This window comes from Narcine bancroftii, chromosome 9 (genome assembly GCF_036971445.1).
Source record: "Narcine bancroftii isolate sNarBan1 chromosome 9, sNarBan1.hap1, whole genome shotgun sequence".
Lineage (NCBI taxonomy): Eukaryota > Metazoa > Chordata > Chondrichthyes > Torpediniformes > Narcinidae > Narcine > Narcine bancroftii.
In genome coordinates, this window is record NC_091477.1 from 102080999 (window position 1) to 102107066 (window position 26068).

General features: G+C 39.3%; 1 protein-coding gene across 4 annotated transcripts; it reads left to right on the plus strand.

Annotated features, from left to right (window-relative positions):
- Positions 1–1870: 1870 nt before the first annotated feature.
- Positions 1871–25213, plus strand: b3gnt7 (UDP-GlcNAc:betaGal beta-1,3-N-acetylglucosaminyltransferase 7). 4 transcript variants are annotated; one of them, XR_011344251.1, is made up of 3 exons: positions 1871–3234; positions 23091–23157; positions 23560–25213. XR_011344251.1 is itself a non-coding variant. In XM_069897071.1 (3 exons), exon 3 carries the CDS (start codon positions 18001–18003, stop codon positions 19198–19200), a length of 1200 nt encoding a protein of 399 aa, XP_069753172.1. In that variant the 5' UTR covers positions 1881–3234; positions 17136–17262; positions 17991–18000; the 3' UTR covers positions 19201–20766. The 4 variants fall into 4 exon arrangements, 3 of the variants coding, with proteins under 3 accessions (XP_069753172.1, XP_069753171.1, XP_069753170.1); XM_069897071.1 differs by lacking the exons at positions 23091–23157; positions 23560–25213 and adding exons at positions 17136–17262; positions 17991–20766 and having other exon boundaries at positions 1881–3234; XM_069897070.1 differs by lacking the exons at positions 23091–23157; positions 23560–25213 and adding an exon at positions 17991–20766 and having other exon boundaries at positions 1881–3234.
- Positions 25214–26068: the final 855 nt, after the last annotated feature.

Sequence of the window (26068 nt, forward strand, 5' to 3'; positions counted from 1 at the left end):
CTTCATAGAATAATACACAAGTTAAACCCTTTTTAAAGTTTAGAAATATTTGTGCTTTAAGAACTGACAAAAGACAAAGGAGGAAAAACCCAACACCCAACCCCAACCCACCAATTTTCCCTTGCAACCACTGCAACCGTGTCTGCCTGTCCCGCATCGGACTTGTCAGCCACAAACGAGCCTGCAGCTGACGTCCGCGAAGCCAAGCCAAAGATATCACAAATGCAACAAAAGCACATCCTGCCTTTGACGCCAATGAATTAAAGCTCACAAATACAAATAGATGGTCTTCATTTTCTTAAGGAATACAGAATAGTCATATAAAGCTCTCAATACGTTTTTTCACTCACGCAGGGATGACATTGTTGGAGACCAGAGTGATTAAAAAGTCAATGTGTTAACAACATTAAATGGGCCAATTTGCCCAACTTTGAATACTGTAGGGACGCAGTTGGAAATAAATGCTCCAAGTATCTATTTCAACTGCTTTATTATGGAGCAAAACACAGTCCATATGCAAGCATTGCAAACACACCAATGTAATATAAAATTAATTAACTTTTCATATATTCTGGATATGTCATTCATTCACTTTGAGAAAATAATGTTTCAATTAAAGATAAAGGAACTCTATTGATACTGAGATGCCTGTCTTTGAGACTGACCTGGATTACTTTGCTTTTAAAGTGGTAATATCTTATTTGCAGCTATTATGTTATAATTATTTCATTGTATTAGTGAAGTCAATTTTAAATCCCAATTTCTTTTTGCAAAATGTTAAATATTTTGCATGATATGAAAAGTTACCTTGAAAAAGATTCATTTCTTCAAAGGTGATCATAAAACTTACTGCCATGTTCCCAGTAAAAATCCAGCAATTATCCATGGGGAAGTGAAAGAAATTCCCTTTCAATGCTTAGGAGGGGCAAAATTATGAAGAAGTAAATCATTTTATTTTTGTATTTGATGTTCTGAATTTTCATCTATTTAAACTTGGTTACTTGATTGGCATTTCTTTTGAAAGTTAAAAGTGAACTGACTATTTGATGATGTTACTAACAACAATGAAGCTGAAGCCTTTTATTTTTGAACCCTCAATAATCTCATCTTTTCAAAGGATTGATTTTTTTTTGACCAGCAGATTCGTTCCTTCCTGCATGATGCGAGCACATGTAAAATGAGCAAAAGCTTGAATTCAAAATGCAGCTTTGTGCAAATTGAAAGATAATCTGTGTAAATTCTATGTAAGATTTTAAATTTCAAGGTGAATTCCTAACTTACCACAATCACTTTATGAAAGTGAACATGGATAACAAATCTCAAGGTGCTAAAGATTATTTTGAGGTAGAATATTTTCATTCTCTGATTCTGAAAGTTGGCAATGTGCTTGTATCATAAATTGCCACTGCTCTCAAAACAAAAGTGCCACAAAAAATCTAGTTCTTGTTTTACTATATCTGGTTTTCTGCATATTGTACCTTTAAATTTGTTCCGATTTTTCTGACCTATTGCTGGAAATAGTCATTTTTAAAAATGTTTACTTCATTTTCTAAAGAAAACAAAGATTTACTTTCACACCATAATTTGAAAGTTGGTACGGGTACACAATCCCTTATCAGGAACCCTTGGGGGACAGTGTGTTCTGAATTTCGGATTTTTCTGGATATCGGAACAAAAGCCAGCTGCCCCGGATTTGAGCCCACCCGAATTGTGGAGTCATGCTGCTGTCCCTCCCCCACCCCCTTCCAGTCGCGCTGGCGTCTCTCTCCCCCCCTCGCCCATCCGAGTCGCACTGCCGTCTCGGCCCCCCGCTCACCCGAGTCGCACTCCATCTCTCTCTCTCCTCCCCCCGCCCGAGTCATGCTACTGTCCCTCCCCCACACCCACCTGAGTCGTGCTGCCGTCATTCTCTCCCCCCTCGCCCGCCCAAGTCGCGCTGCCATCTCCCCGTCCGCCCGAGTCACACTGCCATCTCTCTCCCCTCACCTGCGCCCAGCCTAGTCGTGTTACCGTCTCTTTCTCTCTCCCTCCACTGTACCAGCACCAGGAAAAAAATGCTGGTTTTTGGAGCTTTCCCGATTTTAGATGTCCGGATAAAGGATTGTGTACCCGTATACAGAACTGATGAAAGGTCATTTTCACATAAATTATTAACTCCATTTCTCTCTCAACAGATGCAGCCTGATTTGCTGAATATTTCCAACACTTTTGTTTTATTTCATATGTTCAATAGCTGCATTTTTTTCCTTTTGGATTATGTGTAAAATATGTTCACAGACCACTCCAAGATACTCCCAGTTTAAATGTGTGCACTTCAAGAACTTGAGAGCCTAGAATTTGTTTCATATCTTTGCATATGGGTGTGAAAACAAAGTTATTGAGCTCCCTCAGTTTCTGTGAGAGAGTTGAGTGTAGAACAATTGTAGGATTTCTCTGTGGAGCACCATGCTGAAACAAAGAGCTTCTGCACAGCATTCCTGACTAATGTACTCCACGTTCTCAATGTATTGTAAGTTCAAGATGTAGCAATAATGGGTATGATTTTTGCAAGAGGTTCTTTAAGGGACATCATGAGACAGGCAACTCGGGAGGATGAGGGGCAGCTTGATAGAAATTTATAAAAATGGGCAGTCAGAATTTTTCCCCAAGGTAAAAGTATTACACACTAGAGGACAAGTGTTTAAGGTGAGGGGGAATATGTTTAAGAGAGATGTGCAGGGAAAAAACATTGAGTTTGCCACAGATGTGTGGGGGAAAGAACCTGTTTCTGTCCTGTATTATTCTATGTTTACTGCCACAGGGGAGTATTAAACAGGTATTGCAATAACAGGAGGGAGGAGGAGGTGCCGGTGGGACTGTGACAGGCTGATGCTTCCCTTGCTTTGTTCTTTGTGTGAGGAGACCCTGCAGGATGACAGCCAGTTTCTCCTGGCAGGAAGCTACCTGGGATATCTCTTGTCAGATTAGGAGTGCAATTGTGATGCAGGGGGAAAAAAACCACCAGTGCACATTCTGTCTGTTCCTGCGGCTGAAGAGGAAGTAGATGGAGCCTTTCTTCCCTCTGATGTGGCGTATGAATAACCTCCTTGATACAACAATGAGCAGCAAATTGTGAGATTTGGCAGAAACCAGCAGAACAGTTCAAGATGATCCTGAGGCTGGAAGGAGGAGTGGGCTGTGTTTGACGTGACGCATCACGGATCTCAGTGAGGGCAATGAATGGAACGTTATGGGGTAAGTGTTTCGCCAACTGTTCTCTAATGAAATAAGAACTCTTTTTTTTCAGATGAGCAAGGTTTAAAATCCATATTGATAGCATGCAATGAATGTGAATTTAAAAACATGGGACTTTTAAAAAAAAGTATTAATAATAATTTTATGTAGTTAATAATATTAATAAAGATGGAAATGTCTGATTAAGAATTGCAAGAATATAACAATAAATATGACCAATAAAATGACAGAATCAAACATGCCATCCTACTCCAATTACAGAAATATAATTTGCGGAACGTCGTGTTGATAGCATTGATTGTGTAATGTTAAATCACCATCCTACAAATTGCACTAAATAGTTTCAGGGAAAGTTTTTTTTTCTCCTTTAGTCTTGTGTTGCTTGCTCAATTACCGCAGGAGATTTGTTTACGATTGATGAAAAACATGCTTTATGACCACGTAACTAATGCCTTGACCAGAATTCTATTACATATGCTTTCTTTGATTGCTGAATGAATAGTTCTGGTCTTTCATCCAGAGATGTGAAGGACCTTGTAATTGAACTTGAGGACTGTCTGTGGCATACAGCTATTTGAGATGAATTTCAGACCTATCCCTTCCTGTACAGACAGGACAAACACACAGAAGTGCTGGTTCTTGAGAAAGGGCCCAGGCCTGAAACCAATATTCCCTTTGACTCCCTTGGGCTGCTGGGTGAGCTGGTGACTTTCTCCAGCACTTTTTGTTTGCATTGCACTTGACACCAGCCTCCCCAGAGAGGTCTGATGAACACAGACCATAACATCTCACCTGCACCACAAGCCCTTTGAGGGCAGCACATGAAGGACCTGACCGAGTGGGTCTTCCCTCTCCTCCAGCCAAAGGAGGTCCGGATGTTGGATGAATGAGGCATTCTGACCAAATGAGCGGACTAACTCGGCCGGCCTGCTCGTCCTCGACAGGGTGTCCTCCCTCTTCTGGGCTGCTGCTCCCAGAGCTCGGCTGCGGAGTCGGTCACCCGCTGCGTTCCTCCCGGAGTTGGGAAGGCATCGGCCCGCGCCAGTGGTCCTGGGCTCCCGGAGCCGGGGTGTCGGACGCTGTGCCCCGGAACTGGGGCAGGTTGGACGCCTTCGCTTCTGGAGCGGAGGAAAGGCGTTTCCATTGGTGCCCGGTCAGGGTGAAGACTCGTCTCTGCACCAGTCGAGAAAACCAACCCGCCGCCAGGCTGAAGGAAGGACAAAGGGGCCACTCACCACACACCCTCGGCGAGAGCCACCCAACACCCTGATTCCCATGAACAAACAGCTCGTCGTCGTTGGTTTCTTTTTCTCAGCCGCGCTGCGACCCGCGGGTGAAAGGCGGTCGCCACGGAATCTTCGTGCCTGCAACTGGCGGCAGGTCTCCCCTTGGAGGTAAGTGACCCGACTTTCTACCAGCCGCACTCGAGTTCTCGCCACGGAAGGAAGGTTTCAGGGTCCCCTTTGTTGCAATGTTGCTGCACCAATGATAACCGCGGGCGGAGAGTCCAAAACGTTCACTCAAGTTTGCGAACAGCTAGGAAATACGTTTTTTTAAAGTTACCTCAATGTCCCGCGTCCCGATGAATTTCCCGCGTCCCGATGAATTTCCCGCGTCCCGATGAATTTCCCGCGTCCCGATGAATTTCCCGCGTCCCGATGAAATCCCCGCGTCCCGATGAATTCCCCGCGTCCCGATGAATTTCCCGCGTCCCGATGAAATCCCCGCGTCCCGATGAATTTCCCGCGTCCCGATGAATTTCCCGCTCCGGTTCGGGGAAGGCGGCCACTTTAATGGTCAGAGCTCGAAAACTTCTCGCCACGTTACGTTGTGCAAGGGTTTGATTAAAATTTATTGGGGTTCATCTCAGTAACTTTCCCTGTCTTCAGTACTTAAAACGGCTAAGTTGACAAAATGTAACTGAAAGTGTAAAAGGAGAGTAGTAGTATTTAAAATATTCCAGAATGGGAGAGGGAAGATGTCGCTAAAATAAGAATGATTTTGACTAGAAATGAAAGAAATACCGGAAAAAGGTTTGATTATTTGGGATTGCCAGGAAATTACAGTGAAATGCCGCGTGGTTATAATGGGGGGGGGGGGGGGGATTTCAGTTCCCACTGAAACTGAAATAGTAATTCTATTAGGGTGGAGGTGATATATTTAAAGGGGACATTGGGGGGAATTCCACGCAGGGTGGTGAGAATGTGGGCGGAGCTGCCAACTAGAAGTGTTGAATATGGGCTGGATTTGTTACGTTTAGGGGAAAATTTTGATAGGTACATTGGTGGGGGGGGGGGGGGCTGGGAAAGTGTGATGGGATATGGTCTGTGTAGCGCTCAATGCAGAATGACAGACGAGATGGGCTGAACGGCCTGTTTCAGTGTTCCGTGGGTCGAGAGGGTGAAAAATTAATTGATTGTATCAAGGGTACATTTTCAAGAGGAGCATATTTTTGGTTCAAGAAGGACAAAGCTGAGTCGAGGTAAACAGATGCCAGTTTGGTCGAGCACGTGGAAACAATGAATCAGAGAGAGAGTGAGACATGGTGGTTTGATGTCTGCTTGGTGGACTCCTGTTGAAGGGTAAATAAGAGAAGGTGTCTGAGAGCTGTTGTCTGGCTTTGGCCAGATAGAAGTTTGTGTGCCAGACCACGGCAGACCTACCCTTGTCTGTAGGTTTGATAGTGTGGAGAGAGTGGTGGTCAGTGCATTCCCAGGGGTGAGATTGGAATAAATAAATGGAGTGGTGAGGTCCAGATGGTTGATGACTCAGTGGCAGATGGACGTAAAGAGATCCAGAGCAGACAGAAGGCTGGACCAAGGTTCACAAGAGGAAGAAGAAAGTTTAAGGCAGAGGAAAAGGTCTCAAGTTGGTGGGGGGTGGGGGGGGGGGGGGGGCGGGGGTTGGAGAATCCTGGTGTAAATAAGAAGAGAGACTCTGGAAGAAGAGTCTGGCATCTTGATGTGTGTGAAAATCTTTGAAGTGTGGGCAAAGGGCAACCAAGATGAGGCCTCCACTGAGGACAGAACATTCCATTTCTGAGAGGGGAAGTTTGGATTGGGTAGAAAAGACCAGGTTGGGGGGGGGAGTAGAGTGGGGAACAGTGGGGTGGAGGGTAATGTGGGGGGGGGGGGAAGGGGAAGAAGAAAGATGGATGGTCAGAAGTTGGATTGGATGATCCAGGGGATGGTGGAGGATTACTGGAGGAGGGATGAGGTGGAGGGTCACGGGGGGGGGGGGGGAATGAAGTGGCCACTGGGGGGGGTGGTGGAGGGTTGTGGGGGGGGGTGAAGTGGAGGGATGCTGGGGGGTGAAGTGGAGGGTTGCTGGGGGGGTGAAGTGGAGGGTCGCTGGGTCAGAAGGGAGGAGGGAAGGTGGGAGGGGTCAGTCAGAGGTTGGACAGTTGGGGAGGTGGTGTGTTGGTGCAGTCAGGAAGGGAGTGGGTTGGGAGATGGGGACCAAATGGTATAGTGGGGGGAGGGGATGTTGGGATTCTTTCTGTTGTTCAAAGAAGAATGTAAGCAGAACCCTGGCAACTGTAGCCCAGCCCAATTAATGATGGTGGTTTGAAAGCTTTTAAAGACATTGTTCTCAGATAGATTAATAATCATCAGGAGGAAAGCTAATTAATTTAGTCATACTGATTTATTAAGTGCAATTAGTGCTTAACCTACTTGATTGAATTTTTTTGGCGAAGTAACCTATGTAGTCACTGTTGGGTTTTTGAAAGTGTATAATAACGTGCTGCATCATGGACTAATCAGCAAAGTTGAAACTCATGGATAGAAACTGATTGAAGTAAGTGATTGAGATGAGTATAATTACAATGAATAAAGACATTTGGACCAAGACACAGAAATTATTTAGGAAGATGGGGGCCAAATGCTAGCAGATAGGGCTTGCTCAGGCAGGCAACTTGCTTGGTATGGACTTGTTGGATGCAACACTCTGTTCAGTAACAGATTAACAGACAGTTGTGGTAACTGGTTGATGTTGAATTGAAATATGAACAATGGAATTCCTCAGAGTTTGGTGTTGGGGGCCATTGCTTTTTTTTGGTTCAAGCCACAGTTTTTAAATTTGAAGCTGACAAAACCTGGGAGTATTGTGAAATAAACTAGGATGGTTTAGATTGATAATTAGTGGGATAATTGGCTCACTGCAATATAGATTTGATGGGCCAAATGGCCTTCTACGTAATAAGGAAATATGGAAGAGATTGGCAAGTGGTGCTGGGAATGGGCAGATTTGTGGCAGGTGATGTTTTAGGTGGAGAGACTTGGAAAGAAGGAGAAGCGATATTTAATAATTAAAGAATCACCCCCCCCAAAAAAAAAAGAGTGGAGGATGCAAGGAGATCCAGTTCGCAAAACAATGAAAGTGGCAGGACAGATTTTTATAAAATTAAGTTTGGACATCAGTGCAGCAGGCCCTTCTGGCCCAGTGAGCCTGTACTGCCCAATTACATCCTTGTGAAAAATTAATGTACTTGGTTGAACATGTGATTAACAAATGCAAAGATGATTCTGGGCTTTGTCAATGGAAGAATTAATTAGAAAAGCAGCTAAGATATGCTGAGCTGTTATAAATCAAAGATCTAACAAAGAGTATTGTGTTCAAATGTAGATATCCCATTATGGAAAGATTATGAAAATCTTGGAAGATTTTGAAAAGATTGAGGTTGCTGACATGAGGGGTTTCAAGGAAAGGTTGGAGAAGCTGGAACTATTTTCTTTGGAGAAGAGAAGGCTGAGGGAGGATTTTATGGAATTGTACAAAATAAGGGATTCGAGAGTGGTTGGTGCAGTGGTTCTCAGCCTTTTTCTTTCCACTCACATACCACTTAAAATAATCCCTATGCTATCAGTATTCTGTGATTAGTAAGGGATTGCTTAAGGTGGTATGTGAGTGGGAAGGGAAGGATGTGAATCACTGCTTTAGACCCAATGGTTACTGAAATGTTTTGCTTGAGAAAAATTGTCATTGGCTATTTCTTTTGGAGTTATGAAACTGCAAATAATGAGTCAATTAGGTACAATTAAAACAGTGGTTTCACACTTTTTCTTTCCACCGACATATCAGCTTAGGCAATCCCTTACTAATCACATAGCACCGATGGCAGAGGGAATACTTAAAATGGTATGTGAGTGGAAAGAAAAATGTTGAGAACCAGTGTTAGTGACAGGATGTTCCCACTCATGGATGGGTTGAGGACCAGTGGTCATGTCCTTTTTTTAAGCAAGGTAGGAGCGGGGGAGGGGGGGGGGGAGAAGAGAGGAGTAATATGAAAAACGTTTGGTGCAGTGCCTGGTTGGAATTTGAAATGCACTGTTTGCAGATGTGATAGCATCAGGTTCCATTGTGACTGGGCGAACATGTAGTGGAAAAAGAACACTTGCACAGTGGCTGAGGGATGGAACCAGGCTCTGGAAAGTTGGTGCAGACACGATGGATGAAATGGCTGTCTTCTGCACTGTTTGGAGTCTATTATTTGATGCCAGTTGTAACCAGATGCTTTTAAAATGGCCAAATAATTGCCAGATTTGTGTATGGGGAGAGTTCAGGTTGAGGGGCCTTGAACTTGAATATTGAAGGCTGAGTGAAGGAGTCCCGGATTGCATGCATTCTCCACTTTAGAACCAATAGAATTTTGATTTTGTTACAGGCAATGAAAGAGCAACATTTGGAGCCAAGGACCCTTTGTCACAGAGCTCTTGCTACCACAGTTTGAAGAGCAAATTCACATAAGCGCTTTCAATTATACCTCTGGGCATGTCGACAAATTTTGACATGTTACAAAAAATGTGCCAGTGAAAAGTGAGATGTGATGGATAGAAAGTGTACAAATGCAAGTTTTTAAAGTTCAGACAATCTTGAATTTTTTCTGCAACCCAATGTATCCACTTCTGTAAACTAGGTGAATTCAGTTTGTGGATATCATAAATTCTCCTATATTTTGGATTTTTCCATTCATTCTGAGAAAGTCAAATGGAAATATAACATTCTATAAATATGATCGTCTGATATGGGAAAACATATTTATCAGAGTGACAGGGAAGGATTTTTTTTAGACATTCCTGGACATTGGTGCCCAACATTTTTGCTGCTCACGCCTACTATAGCTAGTGACGTGTACCTGACGTGGCGTTAGGCATGCCTGTTGTTATTGTTTTCAAGCAAAGAATGGTCATTCATCCTTGCGGGTCAGGATCCTTTTCGCAAAACTTGTGCGAAAAGGGAGTAATGTGATTGATCTAAAGGAGGAAAGAACCTGGGTGAAAGTGTTATGAGAGGTGGAGAGATGGTTACTTCTTAGTCCCAGTTTGACAGGAGCTCTGTTCATGTGACTGAAGTTGGTTGGTGGTCCAATCAAGTTTCTGCAGACATATGTGGAGTTTTTTTTCAAAACTCCCCCATATAACATAGGAAGAGCATTTGAACTTTACAGAGTCTTCACTTTGTGAGGAATCCAAATGGAAGAATTAGCAGAGTTATTTTGGAGCTATTTTTTTACATGTAGCAAGTTCAGAGCACGGTTCTCATAAGCCTTTGTGCACATCCCCCATGCAGTTTCTTAACCATAATTCATCTGCTGGCTTGGTCTTATTCTGTACCATGCCTTGAAGCACTTGCAGTAAAAAAAAGATCAATTACAGAATTCAGTGTAACTGAGTTGCTGGTGTTAGTCTGTGTGATACAGGCAGGTGTTTCCTTGATGAAAGTTTAATGAGGAAACCTGATCATGGATGAATGTTACCAGATATTGGTGACCCCATTCTATAATCATTATTTAATTTATGATTGATTGTTGGAAAGTGAATATTCCTGGGTATGGTTTCTTTCACTTTGAAATGCCGTTAGGTTGCTTTTGAAGGTTTCTATTGATCTGGTAAATTTCTGCTCTGTTATAGTTTAGAAAAACAATTGGGCTCATTCAAAGATGGTGGCATTCATAAAGGTTATTCCACAGTGTTTAAAGTACGCGGTGATGGAAAGCTCTACACCAGAAGTCGCCATTAAAATAATTCTCATAAGTTTTATGCTTTCCTATGGCTGCAGAATGTTTTGAAGCTGCAGCTGATTTTTGATCAGTTGCGCTATCAGTTTCTGTCTTGAGTTGAACGTCACAGTATTTGAGTTTGATTAAATGAGGGTTTCCATATTGTGACAGAATATATAGATATGTTTTTGGGAGATAAATTTGTTCGTGTAGGTCACATACAAACACTTTAAAACACTGGAGCTCTGGTCATGCTAGATATGTTGGAGCCTCAGAGCCTTTGCAAAAGCTTTGGAGAGTGCCCAAGAAACTTCACTAATGGATTGTGGTTTACAAAAAGGCAGCAGATGAAAGATCTTGTCGGAGCTGCAGATTATCTGGAGCTGTTCTAAGAGCATCATGTGGTATTGCAAGCAGGGAGTACCAAACAGGCTTTCTATCTGAGAGAGAGAGAAGCACACACACAGATATCAGTTCTGCAGTGTTACAACCAGCAACAACAGCTGGGACTGGAACAGGACAAGCTGGAAAGCTTGTGGAAAACCCCATTTGGAAGACAGGATATGAGTTTTTGTTCAGCCTGGTCAAAGCCCTTGTGGTTCATGCAAGAGGAGAGGACTGGCTGTCTAATGTTTCACTTGGAATAAGAGAAACAAGAAGGAACTCTATGGTGACCTGAAAGAAAGAGGTTATCATCTGGAGAACCCTGAGGGGAAAAGTTTCTTCGGCAAGACAGTGAAGTGGCTGATGGAAGTAAATGTACAACAAATCTCTCTCTGAAAGCTGACAAGAAGCGGTAACCATTTACATTTCAAGCACCAAAGCCTGGTGAACTTTATAAATGTTAAATTCTGTGCACAATATAAGAATTGCCTGCAACCAGTGAACTTGGAGGAACGAGAAGTGAGATTGGACCGTGAATCAATTAACTTTTCTAAACTTCACCTACACATTACACACACAGGCGATTAGAATTAGAGGGGCGTTAAGTTAGGTTAGTTAAGTCAATAGTGACAAGTAAAAGTGTGATTCTGTTTTCATGTTTAAAGATAATTTAAAGCAACTTTTGTTTAAGTAACCATTTGTCTTGGTGAATATCTATTGCTGCTGGGCTTTGGGGTCCTCTGGGCTCGAAACAATATACATTGTCTCTTTGCCTTTAAATGTAATTTATTTATATAGTTGCACTGGAGTATCCCATTTTGTTTAGAATTTATCATTTAATTTTACCTGAATTTTAATAAAGTAAAAGCAACGGTGTGTTGAAGATTGTTTAACTGGATACTTCCTTTAAGTTGGTTTGTAATTTTATAAAAACTAAACTTAACAGCCCTTGGCAGAATAAGAAAAAGACTACAGTCAATTCTTCAATGACCTATATAGTCTACATTAGCCATTAAACATACATTTTCTCTATTGCAGTATAAAATGCTCAACCACCAAGAAAAGGACATAATTTTAGGAAGATTGTCCAAATAACACAAATAGGTTGTACATACATTTAGTGTTTTAATTACGGTTTAAGTTTATGTGATCATAACCTCAAATTAAATAACTGTGCTGAATTTCCACTTGTATTAAAGGTATAATTCTGATAACTAAAGAAAGACACACTTTGCTTTGCTCAAACTCTTAATTGCAAAGTCCATATACAAGCAACCACAACTTCTACAGTACACTACACTCAATATGTGTCGTGATCAATATGGTCAGATTTGTGGCTTCCCATTGGCCTGCATTTGGCCCACATCCTTCAAAACCTTTTCTATCTCTGCACTTCCCCAAATGTATTTGAAACATTATAATTGGACCCACCTCTACCATTTCCTCCTCGCAACTCAAGCCCTCCAGTCCTGGCAGCATCCTTGTGAAGCTTTACTTCCATTGTGAGCTTAATCACAACCTTCCTGAAGGGTGGTGATCAGAAGTGCGCACAGCATTTGGACTGGTCTAAGTATCAGGAGATCCCTCCTTTTGTCTTCTACCATGGCTGATAAAGGCAAGAATGCCATTGTCATCTTCATAACTGTCTAGCTGTGTTGCCTCATTCAGGGAACTTTTACCCCAAGGCCTCTCAGTTCAACAACACTCCCCAGGGCCTTTTCATTTACCATACACCCTGTCCTGCTTTAACTTCCCAAAATGCATCACTTCACACTTGTCCAAGTTGAATTCCATGGCAATTTCTCTGCCACTTTCCCAGTTCATCAATGTCTTGTAGGCATTATGGTTCTAGTTTGGAGAACCTGTATGCACCCAATTAGTGCTTGTTCCTGTAACTACACTTATACAGGTGCACTGTGGAAAGTATATGGACTGGCTGCATCACAGACTAACTACTTTGCGAAGATAGGCAAACAGCAAAGTCCATCACGGGCACAGATTTCCTGTCCTTTGAAGACATCTATGTGGGGTGCTGCCACAGGAAGGCAGCCAACATCAAAAAGCATTCCCGTTACCTTGATCATGATCTCTTCTCACTGCTACCTTCAGACAGAAGCTATCGATGCATAGTTCAGCACTTCAAGATTCAAGATCCCCCAATGCCTATGGATCTCTTGTACCTTCCACAACAACCCTCCCCATAAACTTCAGTAGGACTATTAAAATGCCTGTCTGGACGACTGAAACATTTCCCTTTTACCTATCACTTTTGTTTAATATCTATTTTTCTGTGCCATATGGTTATTTAATTTTTACTATTGCCTGTATATATGTACCTGTGGCTGTAGCAAGTAAGATTTTGTTGCATCTGTACATTGTATATATGATAATAAATTGTTATAACATCTTTTTGGTGAAGAAAATGAATAGATGAGTTTTTTAATGTCAGAATTGTTCAGCCAGATGAAGGAGAGGTGGAACGAAGCTGGTTGGCTGGAAGAAGGATGAAATGCAGAGGGTATGAATGTCCCTGGTGAAGATGGGACCAGGATACAGTGTATCTGAGGTCTCGTGGATATAATGGAAAGGGACTGGATGGGGGGGGGGGGGAAAGGATAGAGTCAAGGTAGGAAGAAATGTAATGTAAGGACATTTCTGCCTGTGGATTGCAGGCAGAACACTGAAGAGGTTATTTATGCTTATGGGGTTTTGAGAAGGGAGACTGAAGGTAAATTGATGTCCAGAGAAGGGAGATGGGTTTATTCCTGGGAGACAATGGGCAGATATTCAGAGATGGGGTCAAGTTCAAGTTCATTACACATGCATCAAGATACCATAAAAGAAATTGGTTTACCAGCAGAAGTGTGACAGATTATATCATATTTTATACTGTATATAGATATTGTTTTTGGAGGCAATAGATTGTGGGTGTTTAGAATAGGTCACAAACAAACACTTCACAAAACAGATCTCATTTAAAATGCAGAGCTTTGCTGAAAGTGAGTCACGCAGGCACCAAGAGCCTTTGCAAAGGCATTAAACAATGAGATGGCTTTGCAAAAGAATTTCAAAAGCAGGTGTAAATGGATTATTGTTTTGAAAATAACAGATGAACGGACTCAGAGGTTTGGGTCCGGTGCCGCAATCTGTCTGGTTGCAGTTTGCTGTTTTAAGGAGGTCGTGTAGTTTTGCAAGCTGAGCGAGAAGAGACCAAACAGGCTGATTTCTGCAGTCATGGCAAGATGGGAGCTTGTTGAAACCCCATTTTGAAAATGGATTGTGAGAACTGAGTTCAGCCTGTTGAAAAGCCTTGTGGTCCATACACAAGGAAATGGCTGGCTAGAGTGTTTCACCTGAAATAAGGGAAACAAAAGAAACTTTATGTGACCTGCAGAAGAAGAGATAATCATTTGGAAAACCCTGATAGGGCAAGTTTCTTCAGCAAGACATTGAAGTGACTGATGAAAGTAAATCAGTTTGTGTGTGTCCAACAAGAAACAAATCTCTCTCTGAAACTGACAAGAAACTTCCTGAGCAGTAACTATTTAAGCACCAGACCTTGGTGAAAATTCATAAATATTAAATTCTGTGCACAGTATAAGAATTGTCTGATACCGGTGAACTTGGAGGAGTGAAAAATGAGATTGGAGTGTGAATCAAATAACTTACCTGAACATCTATGCATTACATGTGCGCTTAGAATTAGGAGGGGGGGGTTAAGTTTGGTTGAGAAAAGTTAATAGAAATGTTAAAGTTTTATCCTGTTTTTTAAATTACTTTTGTTTAAGTAACCATTTGTCTTGGTGAATTTCTATTACTGCTGGGTTTTGGGGTCCTCCAGGCCCGTAACATTAGTCTCATACATAGCACAAAGTAAGATGCAGTACAAATATACAGAGTTAGGATAGGCTGTATTAATTCAATTAAAATGAATATTTTACCAAAAAATTTATATTTATTTCAATCATTACCAATTTTTATTTCTAAATCTTCCTTTGACAAGGAAAGAAACCAAGAATAAATAAAAGTTATCTTCAGAACACAAGAAATGACAGAAGACTGTTGTTACCTAATTTTAGATTTAATTATTGGGCAATGAACATAAGGCATATGTTATTGTTCTTACAGTTTGATAATAGAGATGACTGCCCCAATTGGATGGAAACAAATTGAAATCCCTTAAGAATACTTTCTTATGGGCAGCATTGGGGTCACCTTTACCTCTCTCTATACCAAAACTAACAAAGAATATAATAATGAGACATAGATTGAAGATTTGGAGTCAATTTAGGAATTTTTTTGGAAATATGGGATTTATATTTACTAGGCCTATTCTACTCAGTTATTTATTCCAACCTCCCATTTTAGATGCAAACTATGAAGATTATAATCTTATAGGAATTAAAACTTTTAACGATCTTTTTAATCCAACAAAAACTTTCATTGTCAATTATTGTAAATATGAAAATTATCTGCCAAAAAAGACACTTTTTAAAGTTATTACCAAATTATACATTTTATTTGATCTCAACTTTCAGTATTTCCATACCTTCCAGATCCAAATTTCATTGACTAACTTTTTGAATTATAATTTGTACATAAAGTTATAACATCTGCCTTATTTTTGAATTTAAAAGCAGTTTCTTTAATTCGGATCAAAACTGAATGGGAGAATGATCTTTATATGTCTATTTCAGAAGAAGTTTGGATGTCAATTTAAAGTGGTGCATAGAGTACATTTGTCTAAAGTTAAGTTTGCTTGAATCTACCCAGATATCAATTCATTCTGTGACAAATGTAAAAGATTTGAAGCCTCTTTGATACATATGTTTTGGTTTTGTCTCAATTTAGCACAATATTGAACAGCTATTTTCAGCACATTTTTGGGATCGATCTAGAACAATGGTTCCCAACCTTTTACTTTCCACTCACATACCACTTTAAGTATTCCCTATACCATAAGTGTTTTGTGATTAATAAGGGATTGCTTAAGGTGGTATATGGGTGGAAAGAAAAAGTTTGAAAATCACTGTTTTAATCATTCCAAATTGATTCATTATGTGCACAGTTTCATAACTCCAAAGGAAATGGACCAATGAAAATTTTTTTTCAAGCAAAATATTTCAGTAATAATTGGGTCTAGAGCAGTGATTCTCAACCTTCCCTTCCTACTCACACACCACCTTAAGCAATCCCTTACTAATCACAGAACACTTACGGCATATGGGATACTTAAAGTGGTATGTGAGTGGAAAGTAAAAGGTTGGGAACCAGTGATCTAGAACTATGTCCATTGATTGCAATGTTTGGCTTTCCGGTGATGTAAACATATATTTAACATCATCCAAAAGCAGGTCTTAGCATTTTCCACATTACTGGCTAGAAGAGGAATATTGCTTAAATAGAAAAGAGGACTTTCCACCCACATCTGGTGTGACAGATAATGTTATCTTTGTATTGTATATAGATGAGTTTTTGGGAGATAAATTGGGGCAGGTTTTTTTGTGCAGGTCAAATACAAACACTTTAAAACAGATCTTACTTAAAATACTGGAGCTCTGCTCATGCTAGAAAATCGGCCCCAGAGCCTTTGCAAAAGCTTTGGAGAGTGTCCAAGAGACTTCACTAATGGATTGTTGTTTACAAAAAAACAACAGCTGAAAGAACTTGTCGGAGCTGCAGACTGCTGGAGGGGAACTTGCTGTTCTAGGAGGATCATGTGGTTTTGCAAATAAAACAGGTTTTCTGTGTGTGTGTGTGTGTGTGTGTGTGTGTGTGTGTGTGTGTGCGTGTGTGTGTGTGTGTGTGCGTGTGTGTGTGTGTGTGTGTGTGTGTGTGAGAGAGAGAGAGAGAGAAGTCAATTCTGCAGTTTTACAGTCAGCAGCAGCAGCTGGGACTGGAACAGGACAAGCTGGAAAGCTTGTGGAAAAAACCCATTTGGAAGATGGGTTGTGAGTGCTTAGTTCAGCCTGGTCAAAGCCCTTATGATTCATGCCAGAGGAGAGGACTGACTCTGGTGACCTGAACTCTGTGGGGACCTGAAAGAAAGAGGTTATCATCTGGAGAACCCTGAGGGGGAAAATTTCATCGGCAAGAACTGACATGGCTGATTAAAAAAGAATCAGTTGTGGGTGTCCAGTGAACAACAAATCTCTCTCTGAAAACCGACAAGAACCTTCCAGAGTGGTATCCATTTATATTTCAAGCACCAAAGCCTGATGAACTTTATAAATGTTAAATTCTGTGCACAGTATAAGAATTGCCTGCATCCAGTGAACTTGGAGGAATGAGAAGTGAGATTGGATTGTGAATCAAGGAACTTTTCTGAACGTATACACACATGACATACACGTGCGCTTTGAATTAGAACTGGGTTAAGTTAGGTTAATTAATTCAATAGTGATAAGTTAAAATGTGATTCTGTTTTCATGTTTAAAGATCATTTAAAGCAACTTTTGTTTAAGTAACCATTTGTCTTGGTGAATATCTAATGCTGCTGGGTTTTGGGGTCCTCTAGGCTCGTAACACTGGATATTGTGCCCTTTCTAAGTTTGGAAACAATCAGACATAATTTTAGGAAGATTGAAATCTCTGAATAAGACGGGATCTATTTATAGTTTACTTTCATAATTGGAATGATCAAGGTATGGAATCCAGAGGCCATTGCTTGAATTCAAGTCTACTTAAATACTTTGGTTGGTGCATGGGGTTAGATCTCTATAATCAACCATTTTTCTCTTTTTCTTTCTTTTTTTTAAACTATTCACTATATATTTATATTGAAATATTATTCTATGTGTTATTATTTCTATATGCTATACCAATCCAAATGTCTATTATTTTTAATTTATATGGATTTATAATGTATAGTTGTGTGATAAAACTCATTAAAAATAATTTTAACATAGAGAAAATTCTCAACAGCATCCTTAAATGCCTTTCGTGCATGCCCAGGCATAGGACGACATTTGCATAGCACCTGTAGAGTGCGTGCTTGGACTGACCAAAACCGTTTGCTTTGTGTGTAATATACTAGAAGACTTTTTAAAATATGATGGGAATCACAAAGAATAGATTATACGTTTAAATAAAAAATGGTGCAAGATAGAAAAATTTGAAGGTGATTTTTGTGATCATCAGCCCAAAGTCCATAAAATAGCCCCAAAAGTGTTGAGGAAGCAAAATCTTCATTGACCAGTGTTATTTTCATGCACGTGCTTGCCTTTTTCTATAACGTCGGAATACAGAATGACAGAACTAACAAATGCCTAAACAAAGGGATTTGTCATTCTTGGGTTTCAATTGAATTTAATTATTTAACTGAATTATCCAAATAATTATTGGATTAATGTTTCTGTTTTCTCACCATTAGAAACATTCTGATGAAGATGTATTTTAGGGGGAAGAAACAATTCAAAATTGTTTTTGTCATCTTTGTACTTGTAATAACGTTGGCCATACTGCATCGAAGCAACTATATCAACCTAGAATCCAGGAGTATCTCTCGCAGATCCAGTTCTCTACAGGCTAGAGAAGCTGTCAATTTTCTGAGTTTCATTACTCCCGTGGACAACTTCTGGAATTCTGGAAATAAAGAAACTATTGCCACAGCAACAAAGAAGGAAGCCAAACAATGGGATGTGACAGCTGCCAATTGCACACTCACCAAGTTTACTCGCAATGAATGGTTGAATGGCTTGGAACGAAACTTTGAACAATTTTTGCGGTACAGGCACTGCAGGTATTTTCCAATAATCCTCAATCATCCTGAAAAATGCAGTAGTGACGTCTACCTTTTAATCATCGTTAAATCCATCATTACGCAATATGACCGACGAGAGGCAATCAGAAAAACATGGGGCAAAGAAATGGACTTTAATGGGAAGCAAATTAAAACTTTATTTCTTTTTGGCACTTCATCCATTGAAAATGAAAGGTTCCATCATCAAAAGCTCTTGGAATATGAAAATATTATTTACAAGGATATTCTCCAGTGGGACTTCATGGACACTTTTTTCAATCTCACTTTAAAAGAAGTTAACTTTCTCAAATGGTTTTCCACTTACTGTAAAAATGTGCAGTATATTTTTAAAGGAGATGATGATGTGTTTGTGAGCACAGAGAATGTTCTTGAGTTTCTTAATGCACCCAACTTTCAGAATCTTTTTGTGGGCGATGTATTGTACAAGGCCAAACCCATTCGAAAGAAGGAAAATAAGTATTACATACCTGAAGGCTTGTACAATAAAACTTATTATCCACCTTATGTTGGGGGTGGTGGATTTTTGATGGCTGGATCACTAGCAAGAAGATTATACGTAGTGTCTGAAAGCTTAGAGCTGTACCCCATTGATGATGTGTTTTTGGGGATGTGCTTGGAAAGATTGAGAATAACTCCTGTTCATCACTGTGGCTTTAAGACCTTTGGACTTGTGAAAAACAAAAACAGTAAAATGAACAAGGAGCCTTGTTTTTACAAAAGCATGTTGGTGGTACACAAACTTCTTCCAGCAGAGCTTCTAGAAATGTGGAAATTAATTCATAGTTCCATTAATTGTTCTAAGAAAATGAAAATACCATAGATATTGTTACCAAAGCTATTCTATAGATGAGTATAGTGCACAATGCAAAAGCAAGATTCTTTGTTTAGTGCTAAATCTTGATGTATCTATTTGAAAAGAATATATATTTAACTTATTTCTTCATCAACAATGATTTTTTAAATGTTTTTCACCTTAATTTGACATAGAATTAAAGTAGTTGATATTTGCATTATTCATTATCCATCAGATGGTTGAATGTCTGAAAATATGGAATGTAGAAAAATGTAACATTTTAATCAAAATATGTAGATGTGCATTTTTGAGAAAGTAATTTCAATATAATGTTTAAAAAATGATCTGAATTTTGGGTTTAGCATTTTGTCACATCATGGATCTTGTGTTCCTGCGATTACTCCTCAAATCTGTTTGGACTTTGTTCATGGGGAATAACGCTAAATATGGAATCCACTGTATCTAGTGACTCTTTAAAAAATGTTTGTCCCACCAAACCCATTCCCTGTGGAGCTTCTCTGTACATTTCCATCCTTCGATTTTAAATAATTATACTGTGGAGTAAAATGTTGTAAATGTTCATTGGTGGCCTTGCATTTTTAAAATTCTTGCCATTGCACCTTTTTTGTTTTCATTTCTCGGAAAACATTTATGGGATTGAGTGAAGTGATTTTGTAAAACTGGCATGATGCCACTTTAATTGCTCCTTTGAATTCCAGATAGATCTCCTCAACTTCATAACATTAAAATAATTATTTTTCCTGTTTTATTTTCATCCTCTCCAGAAAACATCCATTGCAATTGAGGCCAGTGGCTACTTGATACAAATTTCTTTGGGGCATTTAAAATAATTGTGCATCAATCCATGGGGGACTGATTGTCTCAACATAATAGCTAGATATCTCCGTGTTGTTAGATTTCAGTCAGCCTCTGGTCCTCCCAAAGTAAGTGGACTGGCTTGGTCCCTCACTTTTATTGAATGTTGGAACTGTAATCAAACTTGTTCATGGTTCAGCCCACTTCCTTTATTGACCAATGCTCATTTGTTTCTTTTTTAAAAATTTGCTCCTTTAAAGAATGGAAATTTACATCAGTATCCAATTAATGATCCTAAATCCAGCCATCTCAAATTTTAGCTTAATCCAACATGTATTAACTGAAAACCAATTAGACAAATCCTTTGCTCATGGAGGTTATTCATGTAGGTCTGTTTTTATTGGTGCATGCATTGGAACCAACGACTCATTGTTTAAAAGATCTTCACTATTCAGCCCTATTTACATGCAGGCTGGTAAGAACATTTAAATATATGATATAAAAGTACAAGGCTTAAACCCTTAATTTGTGAAAAGTGTTACATGCCTGAATGTTAGGAATTTAAACAGATTTTATGGTAAAAACAGGCAAGAATAGGATGCTGTTCAGGGAAAATGTTGAAATGTAAAAATTTAAAGCATTAAAAAAGCCAATATCTGACTGTTTTGAGATCCTGTAATAAAATGTATAAATGAATGAAGCACTTTGCAAGGTGCTATGATTATATACATGGGAAAAGAAGTTATTTATTAAAATTATTATATTTGGACAACTGAATTCAGTGTCTGCAGAAGATCCTAATTTCCATTCTCTTTCTACTTTATTCTAACATGAGGCAGAATATTATAAATTATCATGGTCATTCTTAGATGGTGCTGTGGACTTAAGGGTCTGTCTAGTGTAGATTGATCAATTTTAATTAATGCCCACATGTGCTTTGTTGCTGTGTGAAAGAATGATGAGATGGTTGTAAATATTTTAGCGAAGTGAGGAGCCCCATGACTTGTGTTGCATGTCAATGAAAACCAAGCTGAAATTCCACTAGCCCTGGTCAAGGACAGTGAAAGGCTTTGGAAGGTGTGTTGCTTGATAACAACAATCTGCCTGATAAATTTCCAACAGTCCCATTTCTCTCTGGAATCATGTGACTGACCAGAATTGGAGGAACCAAAGCAGTAAAAATACCTGAGGGGAAGGTGATTGGTCCATGTTATGGTGCGTCATTGGCAGAATTTAAGTGTAACCTAGACCTCCCATCGACACCCAAACACCATCTCTCACCTCGGCCCTGGCCTCCTGTCCCGACAGTGGACTCTCTCCTAGTCCCCAACCACCCACCCACCTATTTGAGTTCCCAAGACCCCGAATGTGGACTTGCCTCCCAGTCCCAGCCACCTGCCCACCCTTTTGAGATCCTTATGCCTCAAACGATTTAGGTACTTACTGCAGGCAAAAGCTGTGTAGATATAATGGCTGACCCTCCCCTGCCTAAATTTTAAAAAATTGGTCCACAAAAATTTGACTATTACACGAGTATATGAAGTGTGTATATTTTTATTATTGAAACTAACAAAAATTAGCAATTTAAACATTTCAAACATCAATAAATATAATTATGTGAATGTATTTCTTAATATTTTTTTTAAATTGTAACAAAATGTGTATGTAAGAGTAAAAATGTGTATGTAATATTTTTTCATGTCTTGCAGCTCTCAAACATCTGAAGTTTATTTGTATGTGGCTCTTGCATTTAGCAAGTTTGGCCACCCCTGATGTAGCTTAATGCTTGCCACCTTGGTGGTGACTGTTTTAATTGGTTAATGTCAGACAGCATTGGGGAATTTAAACTCATGCATTTGTATATTCAGGGAACATCTTGATCCTCTACGGAGATGACAGATCTTCCACAGGCCTGTGTAACAAAAAAGGGAATTTGCTGAAGAGAAGTCTGAGTCCTTCATCAGTTGATTGGGACCTCGCCCTCGAACCTGGATTGAGGATCGACACTGGTTCTCCACAATGCCCACTTTTGATGCTGTGAAATCTGGTAGCATTTAATCCCATTTTCCAATTGACTTCTTTAAAAAGAAATTAGTCATCAGAATGGCTAAAGTCTTACTTGTAACAATGCTGGTATGGTTTACTCCTAGAATAATTTATTGAAATGGACAGAATCCCTACCAGGTCTTGTTTAATGTCAAACATCTCTTACTTACACTGTGGTGTTCAGAGAAGGGATTCTGTAAATAAAGGCAGAAATGGGCATTGCATGAATAGTTATGTAATTGGTACATCTGATGCTGGGAAACTTTGTTCTGCCTACAAGGGCACTTGGAAGTGCTGAGTCCATTTTCACATTGTCACAATGAAATGATCTCCATAACAAGGCACCATTCGGTGGTAAGTTGAACCTGGATAATAAAATGGGGAAAATGCAATTTAGTGTCCAAACACTCATCTTTAATTCATGCCAGTACTTTAACTATCATTTTACTGCTTGGTGGTTATGGATGAATTTGTTGCCTCTGTCCTGCTTACCAATGCTTTGACAATCTCCTTATAATGAGGCATTCTTGTTGAATACTTTGTTTTCTTGTTTATTACACAATTATCACCCAGTGTTAAGCCTTGAATTTTTTTTTCCCCCAAATCCAATGTGTCCATTGAAGGCTGGACTCTGTTTATAGAATGCATTTAACTGGTAAAATACCCAATTTTTACTGTAATGTGCAAGTAAATGGATATTGTATATATTTTTTTCAAATAATTGTAGAATTAAATCCCCAGATGGGAAAAGTTGTGAAATATAATTTATTAAAGATGGCATTTAATATTGTGTGTTTTGGTGGTAAATGTTGCTGGTGTCCTATCTGAACCACAGTGAGAAATTTGATGGGAATTTGTTAAATTTTGACCTTAAAAAATAAGACACTGCCCGTTGCAAATATGGGCTGATCTTATCAGATTTCTGCCTCCGTCTTTGCTGTAAGACAGCAGCATATGTTTGATTTCAAAGGCTGTCTATATATTTTGTTTTTTAGTTTGCTCTGTTAATGATTTAGGACTTATTAATTAAATGATAAATTGTTCTTTGTCTACAGAACAGAAAACATTAATTTGACGTCTGAGCTCATCAGTGTCCAAAGCTCAATGGCAAGTAAAGACCAGGTAACTTAATATTCCAGAAATCCCCTTCTCACAATTAATCTTGGATGGAGGGTCGTGTTTGTACATAATAGATTTTGTATATAATAAGCCGAGGGAAAAGAAGAAAATGAAATACATTTCCAAGTCAGGATAGTCTGTGTCTTGGAAGTGAATTTGAAGCAGCTGGTGAGAGAGAAAGCAAGGATTACAGTTGGCGATCAGTGAGAGAGAAAGAAACAGCTGGTGGTCTTCTGTGATTACTGAGCTTCTCTGACATGGGGGTGGGGGGTGGGGGTGAGGCCATGGGCTTGTAAAATGCTGCTGGACACTTGCTCTTGTTAAAGCTGATGGGGAGCTTCTTGATGGAGTTGCAGCTTTTTTGAGGTTGCTCAAACTTACCTTACTATTTCTGACCTTTCTTAGATTTCACATTGCTTCCTGAATTTATGTGTATTGATGACTGTAACCGCCTTTAACATGACTACAAGGTGTGGTAAAGGTACTAGAAAAGAAGAGGACTTTCCTGCATCTTTAGAATCTATCATGGAATTGCTTTGAAAATATAGAACCCTCTGAATTATAATTCAGAAATGAGTTTAAGCAGAAGGATGCAAAATTGGATTCTTTTCAAAAAAACCTTAGAAGAATGTGATAAACGTATTCAAGATAATGAAGCAATTGCATTTGTTTTGGATGGAAGAGTGGATGATATGTAAAAAGACTAATGAAAAATTAATGCAGAAGATTATTAACTTAGAAAACAGAAGTGGAAGAAATAATTTACGAATTCTGGGCTTGAAAGAGTCAACTGAGGGGGGGACAACCTATTAAATTCTTTGCAAGTTTTTTGTCAGAATTGTTTGAACCTGGAGTTTTACCGACTCTCCTTGAAATAGATCGTACACACAGATGGTTAGCTTCTAAACCAGCTCCCAGTCAAAGACCTCAATTGTTTATAGTGTGTTTTCATGAATTTCAAACTGAAGAACTTTTAATATTTGATGCTCATTGCAAAAAAATGATTGATTACAAAGGTCAGACGATTAGTATGGTTGAGGATTATTCACCCAAGGTTGCAAGTTAACATGTTAAATATGAGAAGATCATCTCGGAATTCTACTGTCCTTGTATTCTCTTTACCAAAATCAGTGATAAGGAAGAGGATAGTTTCACCGTGTCCATTTTTACACTTCATGTAACGCTTTCCAGGGTTTGTGAAATTATCATGGAAGAAAACATAAGTTCTGAAACCTCCATGCAAGAGTGGGAAATCATTCGTATGAAGAAACAATTCTCTGAAAACAACTCGACAAGAATTTTGTGAATTTTGAAAAGTCTGAGGCCTCACACCTACTCCATAATTATTTTTGAGCAACAGTTTAAAGAATTTGAGTTTTGACACAAAACTGACTGAACTTTAAAAAATTGATTCTTTTTATAATTGTCCCTAAACTGTAATGATTTTGGGACCTGCCACCCACACACATTCATAAATACATTTGTGCATAGTAGGGTTAAGTTTAGCATTAAGTAAGAAGTGTTATGTTATTAATAGTTAATAGATAAAATTGTTTTGAAGATACCATTGTCTTGGAGAATTTATATTGCTGCTGGTCTAGGTCATAAAAACCAATCTGAGAAAATACTTGTCCATTTGAAGCCATCACCAAAGAAAGAACACAAGCTCTACTGGTCTGAGGTGATTACTATATAAAAGTGAAACAATAAAACTGGTGGTAGCAATGGGTGGATAGTCTCCTTGTTCCAGGGATTTGTTAAATAGTTGTTTATTTTAATAGGTTTTTTCCCCCCCAGAATTGGCTCATTTGCAATGTGTACTCTATCCTTTGGGTCCTTGCAGGTTCCTGGCTCTAAGGACAACATAGCCTTAGTTCTGAGCTGCTATTATGTTTCACCTAATCTTCACCACATTTGCCATTGACTGTTTGCAGCAAGAACAGTAACCATTGTGCATCCATTCCTACTGAGATGTATTAATTTCATTTCAAATATTTAAGCAAGAAAATGGATAGTTTGTTCAAGCAGTAACATTGTCTAAAATATTTCTTTTCTAAAATTGAGACATTGTATTTTTATAACTTAATCTGAATATGGTGCTAATTATTAAATGGCTTTTTAAAAATTTGCTTAGTCTAATAAATAGATGATATACAATGCAGAACTGATAAAACCCTGGGGTCAGTTTTTCTTTATAGCATTAATCATTTGGCAACTGAATGAATGGCCTTGTCTCATGCAGTTGACATGGAATTGGTGATGTTTCCTTGATTGGGGCTCTATTTAATTAATCTGAATACCTGTACAGATAAAATTTATTATAGGTGGTCTGTTAACCTCATCTAATTGGGAAACTGTTAGTAACAGTTAAGTCTTTAAATTTCTGCACTAAAAATCCAGAGTAAAAACATTATGTTAGAAACTCAGTAAAATTGTTTCTTGGTCTTTTGAAGATCAGGTGTCATTTTGACCTACTACCGATCAAATGGATCCCTGAGGAGCTGCACTGAGAATAAGGAAGGGGGAGATGCGAGGAATGACCGTTCAGGTGTAAGTGGCTGTCTGATGTGAGTTGACCTGATGCAGAGGTGCATCCATATTGACTGGGGACCAATCCTTTCCAGCATTAAACCCACCATCTCACAAAGACAGCTGTGGCAACAAAGCCCCTTCAAAGGACAGGGCATCTGAAACACTGTGAGGATGACAGTGAAGGGCATGAGAGGGAAACTCCTTCATTATGGACCTCTTCAAAGATTCTAAAAAGACTTTCTTGATGAAGTGAAGGACATCTCAAGGAAATCCCAGGTAATGGGTACTTTAATGTTACCTTTAAAACCCGATGGGGTGGGAGAAGGTATTCCAGGATTTCTAACAGGAGGGAAACAAGATTCCACGATCTCTCCTTATCATT

Excerpts from the sequence above, each read along its gene's own strand:
- b3gnt7 (XM_069897069.1), top strand. The coding sequence starts at position 4,510 with ATGAACAAACAGCTCGTCGTCGTTGGTTTCTTTTTCTCAGCCGCGCTG. Across the intron at positions 4,629-17,990 it reads CGGCAGGTCTCCCCTTGGAG|AAACATTCTGATGAAGATGT; the intron begins GTAAGTGACCCG and ends TCTCACCATTAG.